The sequence below is a fragment of the Dermacentor albipictus genome, chromosome 2, assembly GCF_038994185.2.
Source record: "Dermacentor albipictus isolate Rhodes 1998 colony chromosome 2, USDA_Dalb.pri_finalv2, whole genome shotgun sequence".
Classification (NCBI taxonomy): domain Eukaryota; kingdom Metazoa; phylum Arthropoda; class Arachnida; order Ixodida; family Ixodidae; genus Dermacentor; species Dermacentor albipictus.
The window spans coordinates 26,063,809-26,079,828 of record NC_091822.1 but is presented as its reverse complement, the minus strand read 5'-3'; the positions used below and the strand labels follow the sequence as shown (position 1 = coordinate 26,079,828).

Sequence of the window (16,020 nt, the reverse complement as noted above, 5' to 3'; positions counted from 1 at the left end):
TTATTTGTGAGTGTAACGCACCAACCCCAACAGCACCAGGAAACTACTTTCGTGAGGAGGCCAACCAAATAGGACATATAATATGCATCTGTACCGGTTTGAGACCAGGCAGGATGTTGCTCCAGAACCACGACAAGACACACTTAGAAAAAAATGAGGTGCAGCCCATACAAGAATAACTTTATGTGAAATATAAGCAAAGTTAGCTAGACCTCCGGCCTCACATGAGAATATACAACACATTTCTAATTGCACTGTACTCTGTCAGGAACATTTATACGCTGCACAGGATGTTATCGAATGGACTGCTGTCTTAGAATGTGGCACACAAAAAAGTTTCTTGCACAATTATATACATTACCAGCCTCATGCTTAGCCGCTCATCTGTTAACCTCTGCAATATAAGTGCACGTGCTTTGTGCCAGAAATGCGGTTGCTGGCCAGTAATGTGGCACGTATTTCTTTTCAATCACTGTGTCAATACTTTGTGAGTTCGCATACGATTGGTCTAAGTTTAAGTCCCATTGTATACTTTATTTGTGAAAAGAAGGAGCTAATTGAAATTAAAGGATATTTCTACACTGTAATACTGATGAAACATTACAGAAAATGCTTTTGTTTTATTACAAGATATTTCTGAAGTTCATGGGCATCATTGTTATGTGATTTTATGTGTTTGTCAGTATGTTTCTCAAATTATTATTCAATTTGTCTTGTGACTGATCAATAAAGATTTCGACCTTTTAACAGAGAAAGACTTTCATTCGAGTAACCCGGCGACTACAGATTACATCCCATTCACCAAGCGTAAGTGCAGAACCTGCTTATGAAGGAATTAAATATTCCTCACATGCAAGTATTGCGAATCCCTTCAAACGTGGCCATGGATCTACATCGTGCTTTCACACTTTTGGGAAGAGTGTAGCATGGTTCTAAAGGATTACAAGCACTCTGTTTGAGGGAGTAGAAACAATCGGCTTCGAGGAGTAGAAGTAATCGGTTTGGAGGAGTAGAAACACTCGGTCTGAGGGTGTACTATTACCCCTGTGAAGAGAGTATTAGCACTCTGCGAAAGAGTACTAGCACTCCCTGTGGGGAAAGTATTAGCACTCTGCGGATGAGCACTAGCACTTCCTTGCGGTGGTGTAACAAAACTGTCAAGAGGAGTTGACCTACTCTCTCAAAGAGGGCCGTTCTACTCTCGAAAAGAGAGTGAAATATGGGACAAGCAGATACTCCCTCAAAGAAAGTGCCCGGAACTGTCTTTGGTTTTAGAGTGCAGCATGTGCATAAAGAAGTGCGAGGGAAGTTCGGTTTATGCATTACGTGTTTCTCAGCCTTCGCAAGCAACGGCGCGCAATGCATTTTGGAGGCCACGCGCAGGCTTCTCAGTGGCGCCGCTAGCTGGGACCGAGTGTTTATAGGGAAGACCGAAAAACAAGTCCCACTGCCGTACACCCCTCATACATGACTCGTTTAGACGGTGGCAATACGTTATGTCTCTATATTTATTAAATGCTTAACGCATTACCGTCGACAGTCGTGGTGAGATAGGTATCGCCGAATTTTTTTTATATGAAACGCTGTCAAAGGAAATGGCGAGAACCATACTGATGACGAAGGCAATATCATGACCAAACAATAGCAATATAATTCCACAAGAAGATAAATTGCTAATCGCGCCTACGTCACTAATCATCTCCAAAGCGTGCATGAGCCGCCATATGCTAATCGTTTTGGGCTCGATATGCAAATATGTAGCAAAGGGCAACAAACAAAAAGGAGGGCAAATTCTCAAGAATAAAACTAAATAATGAAGGCTGCAATAGTGCATAAAAAGACACAAGAAGCCACTGCTTACGTTGTTTTACCACTGCAGAGCGATGGGCTGGCTGGATCACGAAATTCTTTCACGCAAACTACGTGCATAAATAAAATACGTGTTGTAGTGATTTCGGTGTTGTAGTGCTGTCTACGTGACTCGAGGAAATTATTTGTGGTGTCGACCAGTGACATCTGTTGGAATCCCAGCAGATATTGAACAACTCTTCAAAAGAGTTGTTCGTACAACTCTATTTAAGGCCTACGGGTGCTTTTTCTATGTTGCCGATGTCATGCATGTTGGGCTCAGTGCAGATGAAAATAGCTTCGCTGTCTCTGGCATTGACGCAGACGAAATCATGATAAGAGCGAAAGATTGAAAATATCGACTCTTGGAGTGGTCTATTCTGAACAGCCTTAGAACTAAGACAAAGGTTTAAAGCTCTATAAAAGCGAAGCTGTATTTGCCCCTTCGTTTGATGTTCACACTGATGCTGCTGCTGCTACTGCTTCTTGAAGGGAGATACGCTTCAAAAAGGAGCATGCGCCATAAATTACCGTCGAAACCCTCGTGAGCAATGAATAGAAAGAGCCTGCCAGTCCCATGCCGCCAACTTGCAATCGTCTGGAACTACTTTAGTTACCAAACAACTGGCCGAGAGTGCGTTTGAACGTGTTTTACGGCAGTTACGTGCCTGAAGGACTAGTTTGCATCATACAGCAGCGACGGATGCTCGACTATTTCAAAAAAGCTGTGGTGGGCTAAGCGGGGGCATAAGACCCTCGCCAACCTCTATATGACGCCGTTTCCAGATGAGAACTCATATAAACGAACGGGGGCCGGGCCGTGGTATATCTTTACCCGTTTCAAAAAAGAACAGGTGGATTTCCGGTGGCACCATGACTCAACATAGACACTCCCTTATATGAGGCGGGTGCTCTACCATTTCACCACAGCTGCTGTACTGCTATATCGAACCTATTACTTCCAGTCGAGGCCGGTCTCGACACGCGCGCTCGCTCTCTCCTTAAGACGCGCTTATAGCCCACCGTTATCGGCGCATGGGTGCGCGTCGTTCTACGCTGGGCGCGTCGACACCCGTTGGCGACTGCAGGTTACGTTTGCTGTGCCGATGCGCTGAACCATCGGCCAACTAAAGAGGCTGTTGTTTTCACCAACGGGACGTAATGTGCGCGCGCTTTCACGCTACGTCAGACTATATTTATACCTTTAGGGCCTCAGCAGGCGTCGAGGATGCAATGCATTTTGTTCTGCCCTTTCGCACCTCTGGTCTCCGCGAGAGGACGCCGTGAGCCAACCCTTGCTGCGGCGGCGCCGGAGTCGGTTGTCAAGCCTTTGCAGCAGCTATGGATCACATTGTAAAAAAAAAAGTACTGCCATAGAAAGAAATTGTCATAAAAGGTGAAGATGCAGAACAAGCGGCAAACTCTGTTTCTCAAGATATAGTTCATGAACTGAAAGCTCAGCGAGGACATCCTCCAGCGCCGCCTCCGTCTGTTGTTTTCTCGGACTTGGTGTATGTAGGACGCTATAATGCAAAGCTTATCAGTGATCTTGGGTGCGATGCTTGCGTAATGCTTGTGACGGACGCAATAGGCTAGCAGTCCTCTGTAAAAACGTGTGCGTGTATAAAAGCAAGGCGAACTTCACTATCGAAGGCTTCTTGTTCTGGAAACGATGTAGAAGTTTTTTTCAAAATCAATAAAAAAACTCCCACGATCGAAGACTCTCAAAAATTTGATGCTTATCGTTGACTGGCATCAGGAGGATTCATCCCTCCTGTGCTGCCCGGAAGGTGTTGGCACGAGTCACGCCAAACGCTTAGGACATCTGATCTCTGAAAAATTTCTCTCAATTCTTTCAAACTTTACAAAGCAATTAACAGAACAAACTGACTAGCCTTCTGGTTTCACCCACAAAGCAGCGCGAAAGTATTTCATGCTGTGAAAGGCATGTCTCGGAAGTATAGGCCGCAGGAGATTGTTGTATAGTTAATTGCAAGCAGTGCCTAAAACTGCTTCAAGTTCATTTAAGTATGTGCAACATTCAGAGTTTCAAAGAGAAAAGCCTCTGTCTCATTACTGTGTTTTGTGCAATGAGAACAGATTGAACAGATACATTTGAACGTTTTCTAGTGGCAAATGCTTTTATTGTTATAATACATTTTCCAGTAACGCCAGACACTGCGCTGGTCTTTAATATGAAAATGAACGTTTTCTAACTCTGGTTTATTACTGAAGTATCTTCCTTTACTGTTACATCTGGCAGTCACAAATGATCGTGCGTGCACCCTAATGCTATGCGTCATCACTTCTTCATGCCAAGCTCAATGTTTTGAGCTCCATTTACTAGTTTCTGGCTTTGCATGCTCAAAGCGGGGCTGCACAAGACACGGTTGGCAAGTTCTTGTTCAACGCTGGGAGCAGCTGTTCACAAACACCTGCAAGGCATTCGAACCAGCGCACGTCGTGACTGGCCATGCTCAAGCGAACATTTCTGCGGTTCACCTTGAGTGGAGAGGGTTGGCTCGCATCGCCTCCCCAGAGTTGTGGCGGTAGGTAGCAGCGGCCCCTCTTGCACAGGCGGGAAGATAGCGCGGGCGTCCACCCCGGCCGTATTCCAGAATATGAGGTGGACGCTCTGCTATTTCACTTTTCGCTGCACCACGCGCCGCTTTCATTGTTGCTGCTGCCACCAGCGCCGTCTAGCACGCCGCGACGGGGGCTGCCGAGAACGTGTATTACGGACATGGCAGGAGCACGGGAGAGGGACTTTTGAGCTTTCCACCAAGAGCTCCCTTTGTGCCGACACAATGTCCTATGGAGCTGCTTGGCGCTTGCCACAAAACTCTCTGTTACTCATGGCGCGTCTACACAATAGCTTCTCGATGGCATTAATCATGCGGGATTCGCCCGCTAAAGCATTGCCGAAGCTGTAACGATTATCTTTCTATTAAACCACAACACTCAATAAAGAAAATAGAATGATTGGCAGGAGGTAGCGAGAATATATAGAGAATGGGTGAAGCAAGCACCGTGATGAAGCATGAGCCTTCGCTCGAGGCAGTTTGTATGCATGCGAGTATCGCGTTGGAAGTCGGAGGCACCATCAGAAAGCATACTTCACTTGGAGTAAAAGAAATGGTACTGTACTATACATGGCAACAGTTTCAGACAAGATGTGTGAGTGTAAATTCAAGGTACGGTGCGGCAGGCATATTCTCTTTCTTTAAAAACTATGGGGCCACCTAAACAATTTTAATGATGTTTATATGCGAAAGCATTACATTATGCAAAAAAAAAGAGGTGAGGTGTGCAGACAGGACCCAAGAGTGGACAAGTGGACAACACGTGTTGTCCACTTCTGTACTCTTGTGTCCTGTCTGCATGCCTCACCTCTTTTTTTTGCATAATGAATCCTTACGAACTAGCTCAGCTTTCAGTCCTTCTGAGCATTACATGCCGCTTATTGTGTCGAGTTATGTCGATGAGTTTAGTGTTGTGGGTGAAGCGTTGCTCTGTTAAGTGCTGCTGCGTTGGGTTCCGAGTTTAATGTTGGTACTTATAAGGTCGCGACAGCGCAAGACGCCAACCCGGCGATGTTGCGATCTCTCAGATTACTTTTATTTGCAGAAGAATCATTAAAGTGGTGTTTCACGCATATTGAGTTGAGTGTTCTTTCCTGATGACCCCAATTTTCATGACGGCGACACCCCTTTGCCGCGCGGTGACAGTACTTTTCCAAGTGGCATCAAGATATTGACACTCATTTTCTTCATGGGATTCGTAGGTGAACTCCACATCATACTCTGGGAGGGCTGCCGTAGTCTTTATTCGACGGGTACGTGAAGCGCGTTGCATCTTTTTCGCCTCCATGGGCTTTGGCGACCGTGCCTGCTGTTCCAATGCGAAAGCAAGAGCGATCGGCTGGAGCCTGCCGTGCTCGCTCTGCCTTCTAATGACTCTCCTACCACGCACAGCCCAACCACGTGCACAGGCTCGAAGATATCCATCATCAACTTAAGCATTTTCTTTTAACTTCCTCTGACTTTCCCATTTGAGTATAGTATGAGTTGTAGTATTATTAACTTTCTCTTTGTCTCTTGATTTCCTTCCGGCTTATATATATGTGTATATATATATTATTTCACTTTCTTTCTTTTAGCTATTTTTTTCACCTTTCGTTGACTAAGTCGAAGCCTTGTTTTTTGCTTAACACTTACACATGCTGCTTTTCTGTTCATTTATGCCTTGTCTCTTAAAACCTTTGTTTGTAAATTTTTCATGTTGCCATTGTTGTATGTATTATTAATTCTAGTCATCATGCACAGGAGGTCCCATTTCAGTTTCTGACTACGGGACCTCCTTCTGTATATACATATGTTGTAATTATCATCATTTTGTCATGAAATAAAAAACTGATTCTGAATGTCGCCTGTTGCAACGGTGGTGCAATGCAACAGTGGGGCAGTGGTTAGCGCACTCAGATACGGAGCGGTAGCAATAGTGGTAAGTATGGAGTCCGCACCATAGTCACTGTTACATTTAGTTAGATGAAGCTGACGTAATTTGTGTGCCGTTTTACAGCGCGGGTTTCACATAAAGGCTGTGTTACACAACGATCCATGTTTTGCTCTCGCATTAAAAATAAACACCGTGCAAGTCTAATAATAACATTTGGGGTTTTACGTGCCAAAACCACTTTCTGATTATGAGGCACGCCGTAGTGGAGGACTCCGGAAATTTTGACCACCTGGGGTTCTTTACCGTGCACTTAAATCTAAGCACACGGGTGTTTTCGCATTTCGCCCCCATCGAAATGCGGCCGCCGTGGCCGGGACTCGATCCCGCGACCTCGTGCTCAGCAGCCCAACACCATAGCCACTGAGCAACCACGGCGGGTCACCGTGCAAGTCTGTCCATGCGGAAACTGGTGTAAGGCGTCTGGACGCAAAGTTGCATTAGAGCTCCACAGCTTCAACACGATAATACGCAAGTGGCAGACCAGCTAATCAAAACTTAAGCCACATTGAGAAGCGCCTTACGAGGCAATGACAAAATTAACTATTTCGCATACTCCGCACACTAACTCCTCGAGCAAAGAACGTTTCGATGTTTGTTTTGTCTACTACTACGTAGACTAACAAAAGTTTCACACACAATCTAACATTGAACATCACCTGACCACTGACATGTGCAGTGGAAATCAATGCCAGGATACTGCCAGTCAACGAGGATAGCACGCAAAGCTTCGTTATCATGTTGCATCATCATGTAGGACATGCGGTACTTCTGTGCGCAGCGTGGAGGGAACAAAAAGAAAGTAGTTGGCAGGGACTGGTGAGAATTTCTTTACGAGTAGGTTGTTTTGAAGCGAGAACGAAGACAACTCTTCCTCAAATTCCCTAGAGACTACGCCGCTGTGCCCTTCAAAATACTCGACCAGGCTTTTTAACTCCGGGTCTGCTCGTTGCTGTTCAGCGAAGTCTTCGGTGCTTGTTTTTTCCAAGGAAGGTGCCGTTATCTTCGTTGTGTTGTGGCAGCGGGGCAATGGGGGCGCCTGATAGGCAACAGGTCTTTGAACCTACGCGCAACAGTGCTATCTTGAACTTATTCTTTGTAAGTGATATGTTTTTAAATGGTGTTATTAGTACTGAACGTGGCATGTCGGATCACAGCTTATTGTTTTTTTCTTGGTCTTATCGAAGGTCCGCAGGGCATTCCAGTACTCATTCAGTGTGTATTAAGGACTTTGACCGCGCTGATGATACATCTATCACAGATTACTAGACACTGCACTAAACCACACTACACATGATGATGTTAATGCCTTGTGGGCACAATTTAAAAAGGCAGTCATATTCTCAATTGAACAATATGTCCCATTCCGGAAGGTACGTAAGAACCGTAAAAACACATGGATCTCTAGGGAGATTATTCATATTAAACATAGCCTCAAGCGACTTAGAAAGCGTAGAGACGTAACACCTGAGAGCTTTAATGAACTGAAAAGAAATTTGGCAACTAAAGTAAATGAAGTGTGGACATATCACTATCAAGTCACTCTCCCTGCATTTATTAGAGATGATCCTGCTAAATTTTGGAGGTTTCTGGGTCAAGGCAATGAAACGGTAAATAAAATTCAACTGAACGGGAAATTTGAAACTGACGGCTTTATGATATCGCAGGCTTTTATTATATATTTTGAGAGCGTTTTCTCTCCATCAAGTGCTTACGTACCCCAACCCGCTATGCTTGATGATAGGGACATTCCTATCGTCACAAGGGAAGGTGTCTTAGTTATGTTAAGAAACTTGAGCACCAGGAAGAGTATAGGACCAGATCAAATCCCAAATACATTTTTACAGCGCTATTCTATACATATAAGTGATTTCTTGGCGATGGTCGTTAATGCATCCTGGCGTAGTTGCGAACTTCCGGATGACTGGAAAATTGCACGCGTAATCCCCATTTTTAAAGAAGGTGACAGGTCAATCATTTCTAATTATAGGCCGATTTCTTTAACTTCTGTCTGTTGCAAGTTACTAGAGCATATTGTGGCTCACAATATCCGGGGCTTTTTTAGCAGATAATAACGTCTTATCTCCTTGCCAACACGGCTTTCGGAAGGGAATGTCCACGGCGACACAACTGGTAACAACTATTCACGACTTTTTAGCAGCTCTAGATCGTTCTGGGTAAATTGATATACTTCTGTTGGATTTTTCTAAAGCATTTGATAAGGTTCCGCACTGTAAATTACTTCGAAAAAAATAATCTTGGATTGCCGCTATATCTTATCAAATGGGTGGAGGCATATTTAACTAATAGAAAACAGTTTGTTGAAATCAAATCTAGTGTATCTAGGATGCTCAGCGTTACATCCGGTGTTCTCCAGGGGAGTGTTTTGGGGCCATTATTATTTCTTATATATGTAAATGATTTAGCTCAAGTAATCCCTGACTCAGTGTCTACTAAACTTTTTGCGGACGATTGTATAGTGTTTAAAGAAATAACCTGCCATGAAGATCATAACCTAATACAGCGAACGCTCAGCCACATTGAATGCTGGTGCGCAGAATGGGACATGGAACTAAACGTTAACAAAACAGTGTTATTGAATTTACCATGGAAAACTAATCCTAGCATGTTCACTTACACTAGCCATGGCTCTCACATTCAAGCAGTAACTCAATATAAGTATTTAGGGATTACTCTTTCTAGTGATATGACATGGGGAGCGCACATCTCTGCAGTTTGCGCAACAGCTTTTCGCAAACTATGTTTTTTAAAAAGGAAGCTTACAAAGGCAACGGTGAATGTTAAACTTCAAGCATATAATGCCTTTGTCAGACCTAAATTGGAGCATGCATCCGTTGTATGGGATCCACACACAAAAAATGATATACACTGCTTAGAACGCCTACAAAGGAAAGATAACTGATTTATATTTAATAAATATAAAAGGCTGGATTCTCCAACTAAGCTCATGACTGCGCATAACATTCCCACCCTGGCTGCACGCAGAAAAATCAGTCGACTAAAATTCTTGCATAACATTTTGTCTGGAAAAATAAATATATCGGTACCCCCATATTTAAAGTCCACCGCAAGAAGACCAACACGTAAAACTCACAAACACTCCCTACAACCAATTTTTGCCAAAACAGAGGCTTTTAAGCAGAGTTTTTTCCCACGCACAGTTTCGGATTGGAACAGTCTACCTGAGTTTGTTTGTCAGGCTGAAAATTTTGACGAAGCCCTTGAACTCCACTTGTCCTACATATCAATGTAGCCAAACTGTTAAATCTGGTGCAAGTACTGTTGTAAATTATTGATGTGCTGTTCTTTTTACGTGTGCGTATGATAAATACCGTCCCAGTGACACCGATGTATTACATCGTCGTGCAAATGTTGTTGGAAATTATTTCTGTGCTGTTCTTTTCGCATTTCATTGTAATTCCACTCCTGCTTGGGCAACATTGGCCTGCAGTATTGTGAGATAAAAAAATAAATAAATACATAAATAAATAAAGCGTTTTTCGTTCGCACTTGTAGGAGACAGCGATGCCGTATTGTTGTAGTCTGTAGCTCCACCGCACCAACTGCCCTCAAGGACATTTTAAATTCGCTAGCCAACGCAACGCATGATGGTGGCTGATGACTTTGAATGACGTGCCTTATTGGTAAGGGCAGAATTCAGCTGTAGCCCAAACGATGGCGAGGCATTCCTTTTCGGTCGTAGAATATTTGCCTTCCCCTTTTGGCGGCGACTGGCTATCATAGGATATGACCCGTTCAAGTCCGTCTTTTCTCGCAACTAGGACGGCACTGAGGCCTATGCTACTCGCGTCAGTGTAGATTTCTGTATCGACGTCCTCGTCGAAGTGCAAGTACCGGCGGGGACTACATGTGTCGTTTGAGTTATTGAAATGCGTCGGCCTGCGGCATTTCTCATTTGAACTCGACATCACATTTAGTTAAATGCTGCACTGACTCAGCAATTCGTGAGAAGTCCCTGACATAGCACCTGTAGTAGGCGCACATGCCAAGGAATCTACTCACTGCCTTCTTGTCGATGGGCTGCGGGAACTTCGCGATGGCAGCTGTGGGTTGGGGCGGACTCCAGATTTGCTGGTGACGTGGTCATGGAACAGCCGCTCATCTTTAGCGAAAACGGCGCTGTTCCGGCTTGAGAGTAAGCCATTATGACTTGATGGCCTCTAGTACTGTCGCATGCCGCCTAAGTTGATCGCCGAAATTTCCAGCGATGCCGACAACGTCGTCAAAGTAAACAAGACAGGTCTGCCACTTCGGTCCTGCTAACAGCGTTTATATGACAAGCTGGAACGTTACAGGCACCGAGCGCTGGCAGCACCTTAAACTCAGAGGGGCCGTCTGGCGTGATGAAGGCGGTCTTTTCGCGATTACGTCTTGTCGTCTTCTATTTGCCAGTAGCCAGACCTGAGACCCGTCGTTGAGAAGTATTTATCGTTGCAGAGCCGATCTAATGCGTCGTCTATCTGTGGTAGGGGTTACACGTCGTTCTTACTCATCTTGTTCAGTGGACGATAATTGACGCAGAAACGTAGCCTACCATCTTTTTTTTCACCAAGACAACACGAGATACCCACGGGCTTTTCGATGGCTGGATTATGTCGTCGCGCAGCATTGCGTCAACTTGTCTCATAGGTTCACATTCTCGCGTCGAAACTCGGTAAGGGCTTTGGCAGAGTGGTGAGTGCACTCTTCGGTTATTATCTTTGCCGGAGTGGTGAGTGCGCTCTTCGGTTGTTACGCGATGCTTTGCGACTGGTGTTTGCCGAATCCTCGATGACATCGAAAAGCAGACATTGTATCGCCGGAGCAGACTTCTGAGGTGTTGCTGCTTAATTGTCTGGAGACTTCAATTTATGTCGAAGTCTGGTTCGGGAACTATGGTCCTCGGGGTAGATGTGGCAGAATGGGGGACTCTGGGGCAGCCTTTGAGGTTTCTGACTTGAGCTTGATCCCTCTGGTCTTCTCAGAAAAGGGTGCGTATTCTGGTCGCAAGTCTTGTTCCCTGCGGCTTGCTCAATGGTCCTTGGCAACGCTGGTCCTGTCTTCAGGTTTCGGGCTTGGATCGCGAATTTGTGGGGGCATTCGGTGCATGAACGCACTAGCACCTCCACCAGATGCCACGTGGTAGTGATGGTTGCGGACACAGCAACAAAACTGTCAATGGCGAAACTAATGTTAGTAGGCGAACCTGTGCCCAGAAACGCAGGCTAAACTAAAACCTCATCGAAAGCGACGAACACAGTCGGCGATCGTCGAAATTCTGATAGCGGGTCAAGCGCATCAGCTTTTATTCATCACTCATCCAAGGTTGTAGAGTGTGTTCCAGAAAGTTCTACACCATTCGCGAAGGGCGATGAAATCAGATTACAGAAGGTTCGGTGACAACAGACAGCGGATAGAGCCATCGCTAACTTTGAACAAACTTCCGATATATCCAAGCGCGTCCTGCGCTGCGCCATAACATTTTTCAAGCGGTGAAACGCGGTACGTCACCCGATGAAGTTAAACAAGTACATGTGTCAATGCAAATATTTTTTTTCGTTCCGCGCACGACATTTAATTGAGATCTGGCATGTTGATCAAGTACGCTTAATGACGCAAAACCCTGGTAGATATCAATACGTAATGACGATTTGATAAATATATTGCAAATTTGGGCATTTGGCTGCATTCACAGCTGTGGCATCTTCACATCAATCTTTTTACTAAATTTCTCAGCTTATTGTGGTTTTTTTTAACGCTGGAAAATATTCTGCGTGCCTGAGTACTCATAGAGAACGATTCGCCAACTGTGCTTGACTCTACCTTCTGTCATGTGGTGTGTTCTTGATTCGTGCTTTTAACCATGACGTGCTTTTACTCCCGTTTTCGGTGACCTTCAAGTTACCTTGAGCCATGAACATCCGGGCATTGTTGTGAGAACAAAACGAGATAATCCTGCAAACCCGTGAAAACAACAAAATGCGGTCTCTGATAACCAACCCTTAGCGCAGCACCACCATAACTACGCTAGTTTCTGCCCCAAAAAATTACAAAAGTATTGCTTTCGAGTTCTTCCTAATGTTTTCTCTGAACATCATTCATGCTGTAAACATTAAATAAACACAAATTTTATTTAGATACAGTGCACCAAAACTTTATCGTCACCTTTTGGCGCTCAGACAAGGTTGTCTGCTCACTTTTCAAAGAGAGATGGAGCCACGCTGTGCGGCCAGGCAGGCAATGCCCACTCCACCACGGATGGTTGTCAGATGGTAGTGAATCCAACCAATCTGCTTTGCCGGTAGCCATTTCAGGCTTAGATCTGGCCTTGGTTATGGGAGAGCCAGCATTATTTTTCTCACCATAACGCCTACGTAAAATGTCGGTCCACCGCCTAACTCAAACACTTTTCAAGACACATTTTCGGGCTAGTTGATTCATTGTATCACCAATGGCTCCAGAGAACACGAGCGCATGGAAACAGCGCTTCCGTACTGGGCAAAACGCGATGAAGCACTGAGACGTGGCGCCTAATAGAACAAAGTTTACTGATGCACCGCATCCTTTACCCATAGATAAACCGCAGACAAAGCATGTGTTGAACCAACTAGTGCACTAGTGAATTTTTGTTCACAACAAGACAATCACAAGTTTCCTTTGTTCTTTTTTTTTTCATTGTACTGGGACTCATGTGTACGGCCGGTTTATTCTTTTCAATTGGAATGTTTTTCATGCGGTCAACAAATAAAAATTCAGGTCTTAGTCCGTCTTTTGGTAATCTCTGTGTTCCTTCTTGTACCTCGTGTTGTGTAGCTTCGTATGCTGCTAGAACCATTTTGTTCTCGTTTTTAAGCATATTCGGAACTTCAGCCAAACCTATATGGCCAAATGGCACGCCGAATTTACTGAATTCTTGTTCGCCATGTTAAATACTATTTTAGGCTGTGCAGTGATTCCCAGCCCGCTAGTTCCCGTTCACTCCAACTCACTTTCATGCGTTAGAACTTATTTGATTCATTAGAGAGTATGCAAATAAAGAGTGGTTCAGATAAACTGAGCCGTCTTCCATAGGGGCAGTGCAAAAAGTAAGACAGAAATTACGCCTTTCCTGCAAGCTACTGAAAGAAATTCAAGATGCCTATGTTAGAAGCCCGAAGAGTGGAGCAAGCAAATCTAGCGTGACTGGGCGCACATGCAAGCAATTTGCTAGGGAATAATAAGTATAATGGCATCACACCAGAGCAATGGTATTGAGAAAAAAGCAAGACAGCCTTTGAGCCAGATGTTTCGTACAAAAAAGCAAGAAGGAATTCGTTGTGATCCTGCTACTTAATTCATTAGCGTAAAAAAGTGCACCAATACATCTTGCGTAACTGTTTCTAGCTCTGCCTTCTTGTACGCCAGCCGTATGGCTCAGCTCACATCATTTCGACAAGCACAAGTGAGCTTCAGATAATGGATATACGATATTTACTTGCTCTCTGAAGCTCGGACGTAATATTGGCGCCATTCAGTTACTCACTGTCGACGTCAGCCGCTGAAACGACCGCTTGCTGCGCTGCACCAGCTGCCGCAGTGCAGCGCAAGCCACCGTAAACAAAGGTGGAGTAGGCAAGCAAAGAAAAGGAACGGAAGTTTCACTACGTGATCAAGCAAGACGGTGCCCAGGGTATAGGGGTAGAATTTGTCCAGAAACTAGGTGTCTGGTTTAGTTCATCTGGGTATCCGGGTATATGTATTATGGGCGTGGGGGTATCACACTTTGCTATGGACAAAAACCAAAATTCAGTATTATGTTTAAAGCTTAGAAATAAGCTACAAAGTTCAAACTTCCTGCGCACATTAACCACTTCAGAACATCACCACAAGTTTGATCAAATAAAGAAATTATACAACTTTTGGGTTTCGCTGAGCAGCGATAAACCTTTGCAAGCGTTTCATTGTGCCTCTAAATAAGCATAAAAGGAGGGAAAAGCAGCCCTTGCAGAAACCCACATATAAAATTTTGCCACGTTGTCCTGCCCCTCCTCATTACTGCTAAATATAAATTTGGTTTATAATGTGCCACATCCACGAAACTATAAAAGCATTAGGAAATATTATGAAATATTTTCGAGCACAGCACTGGCGATTTCGCTGTAAAGTTACCTGCATGAGTCGAATGCAAAGGCGGCATCGCATCTGCCACCGGTCGATAGTAACGCTGCATTTCATGCTTTTCTCTCAGTCCCTTTACGCAACCTGCATGTTACTGGGTCCATTAAAAATATTGTTTCCGACTTCATGGCCTCGTACTGTTATATTTATCCATGTCGTTATTTCAGGTAGTTCTTTTTAGTAAACTGATGGTTACCAAGGAACCGCACTTATTTCAGAATGACATTCGCAATTTGCAATTCCTATCGTAGCAGTTTGTGCTGTTTGTATTCCAAAACGCTTTTTTCCTAAGTGCTGTTTTTCATTGGGTGATCGCCTTCGTTAATATTGCCTGCATCACTATTGGTTGGCACGAACGCTTTAAGCGTAAGAACGCTTTGTGAACATTGGCCCTGGTTTTTTAAAGATGTATGCTGATTCATTTGATGTCTCGCGGTGCAAGAAAAAGGCGTTGGTCTTGAGGAACTTTATGTATGGGCTTATGGCAGTGGTAGGAGCAATATAGAATGCATTTGAGTAAGCCTCAGTCCCCCAAAGCTTTTGCACAATGTACATAATTACATAGCAGTAAAACAATCGTGTCGTTAAACAAAGGGCCATATTGCTTGGTCATTTCAAAATGTTAGTTGCGTGTTACAGCGCCTGTAGTATTATTTGAGGGCATCTCGTTGTTCCGAGTAGTAAGTTTACTAAGTTGAGGGAAATACTATGTAACAATGGTGCTCACTTTGAGAATGCAACATTTGTAGCTTTTCATTCGTACTAACGTACATTGTTCGACAGAGTCATAAACATGCGCTGCTCCAAGTTTTTTTTAAAGAAACAGGCTGAATCATCTACTGTCTAGCGATGGAGTAAAAATATGTGCTACTTTAGCAGCGCCCCGCATGGGCTGCTTTGAGTAGTAAGTGCTGTACAGGATGCATTACAATGAGCCTCAGTGCACCACAGGTTATGTGCACTTAACGTACTTGCGTTCATTGCAGGAAAGCAACATTTTTTTGAAAAGGCTGTACCAATATGGAAACCAGTTGCTCACCATCTTTAGGATCAATCTTGCAGGCATGCGAGTATGGTACTCCGAGGCCCACAGCGACTGACAATGCCAACCACAGCACCATGGCGTAGTTGGTGCTTCTTCGCCCCATTCACGGAAAACTACCCAATGAAACTTCTGAATGCGCACCGTGAAGACTGCGCATACTTCTCCTTTTTTACCCCGAAGCCCTTCATATATTTCACGATAATGTCATATTTAATGTCAGGGACACTACGTTCTGAAAGACGCCACAGAAGCTGTGCAAACACGAGAAATATTATATTTATAAATGGGACGGACAGGCGCAGTTAAACTGTCGAGGAGAAAAATGATCTTGCTGTGAATATTTTTATGGCTACGCAAACAAACGCAAGGCGGGTAGGAAACCCGTTCAACTTCAGCTGCCCTCGGCTCAATGCAAGAAGAGAAACAAACGGGGA

At 44.3% G+C, this 16,020-nt stretch overlaps 1 protein-coding gene across 3 annotated transcripts in view; it reads right to left on the bottom strand.

The window, feature by feature from the left end:
• LOC135897865 (uncharacterized) overlaps positions 1 to 15,718 on the bottom strand; it is a 153,192-nt gene extending 137,474 nt beyond the window's left edge. For all 3 annotated transcript variants that reach the window (XM_070532785.1, XM_065426558.1, XM_070532786.1), the window contains exon 1: positions 15,581 to 15,718. In XM_070532785.1, coding sequence (XP_070388886.1) covers positions 15,581 to 15,689 — 109 coding nt within the window. In that variant the 5' untranslated portion in view covers positions 15,690 to 15,718. The remainder of the gene's footprint in view (positions 1 to 15,580) is intronic.
• Between the last annotated feature and the right edge of the window lie 302 nt (positions 15,719 to 16,020).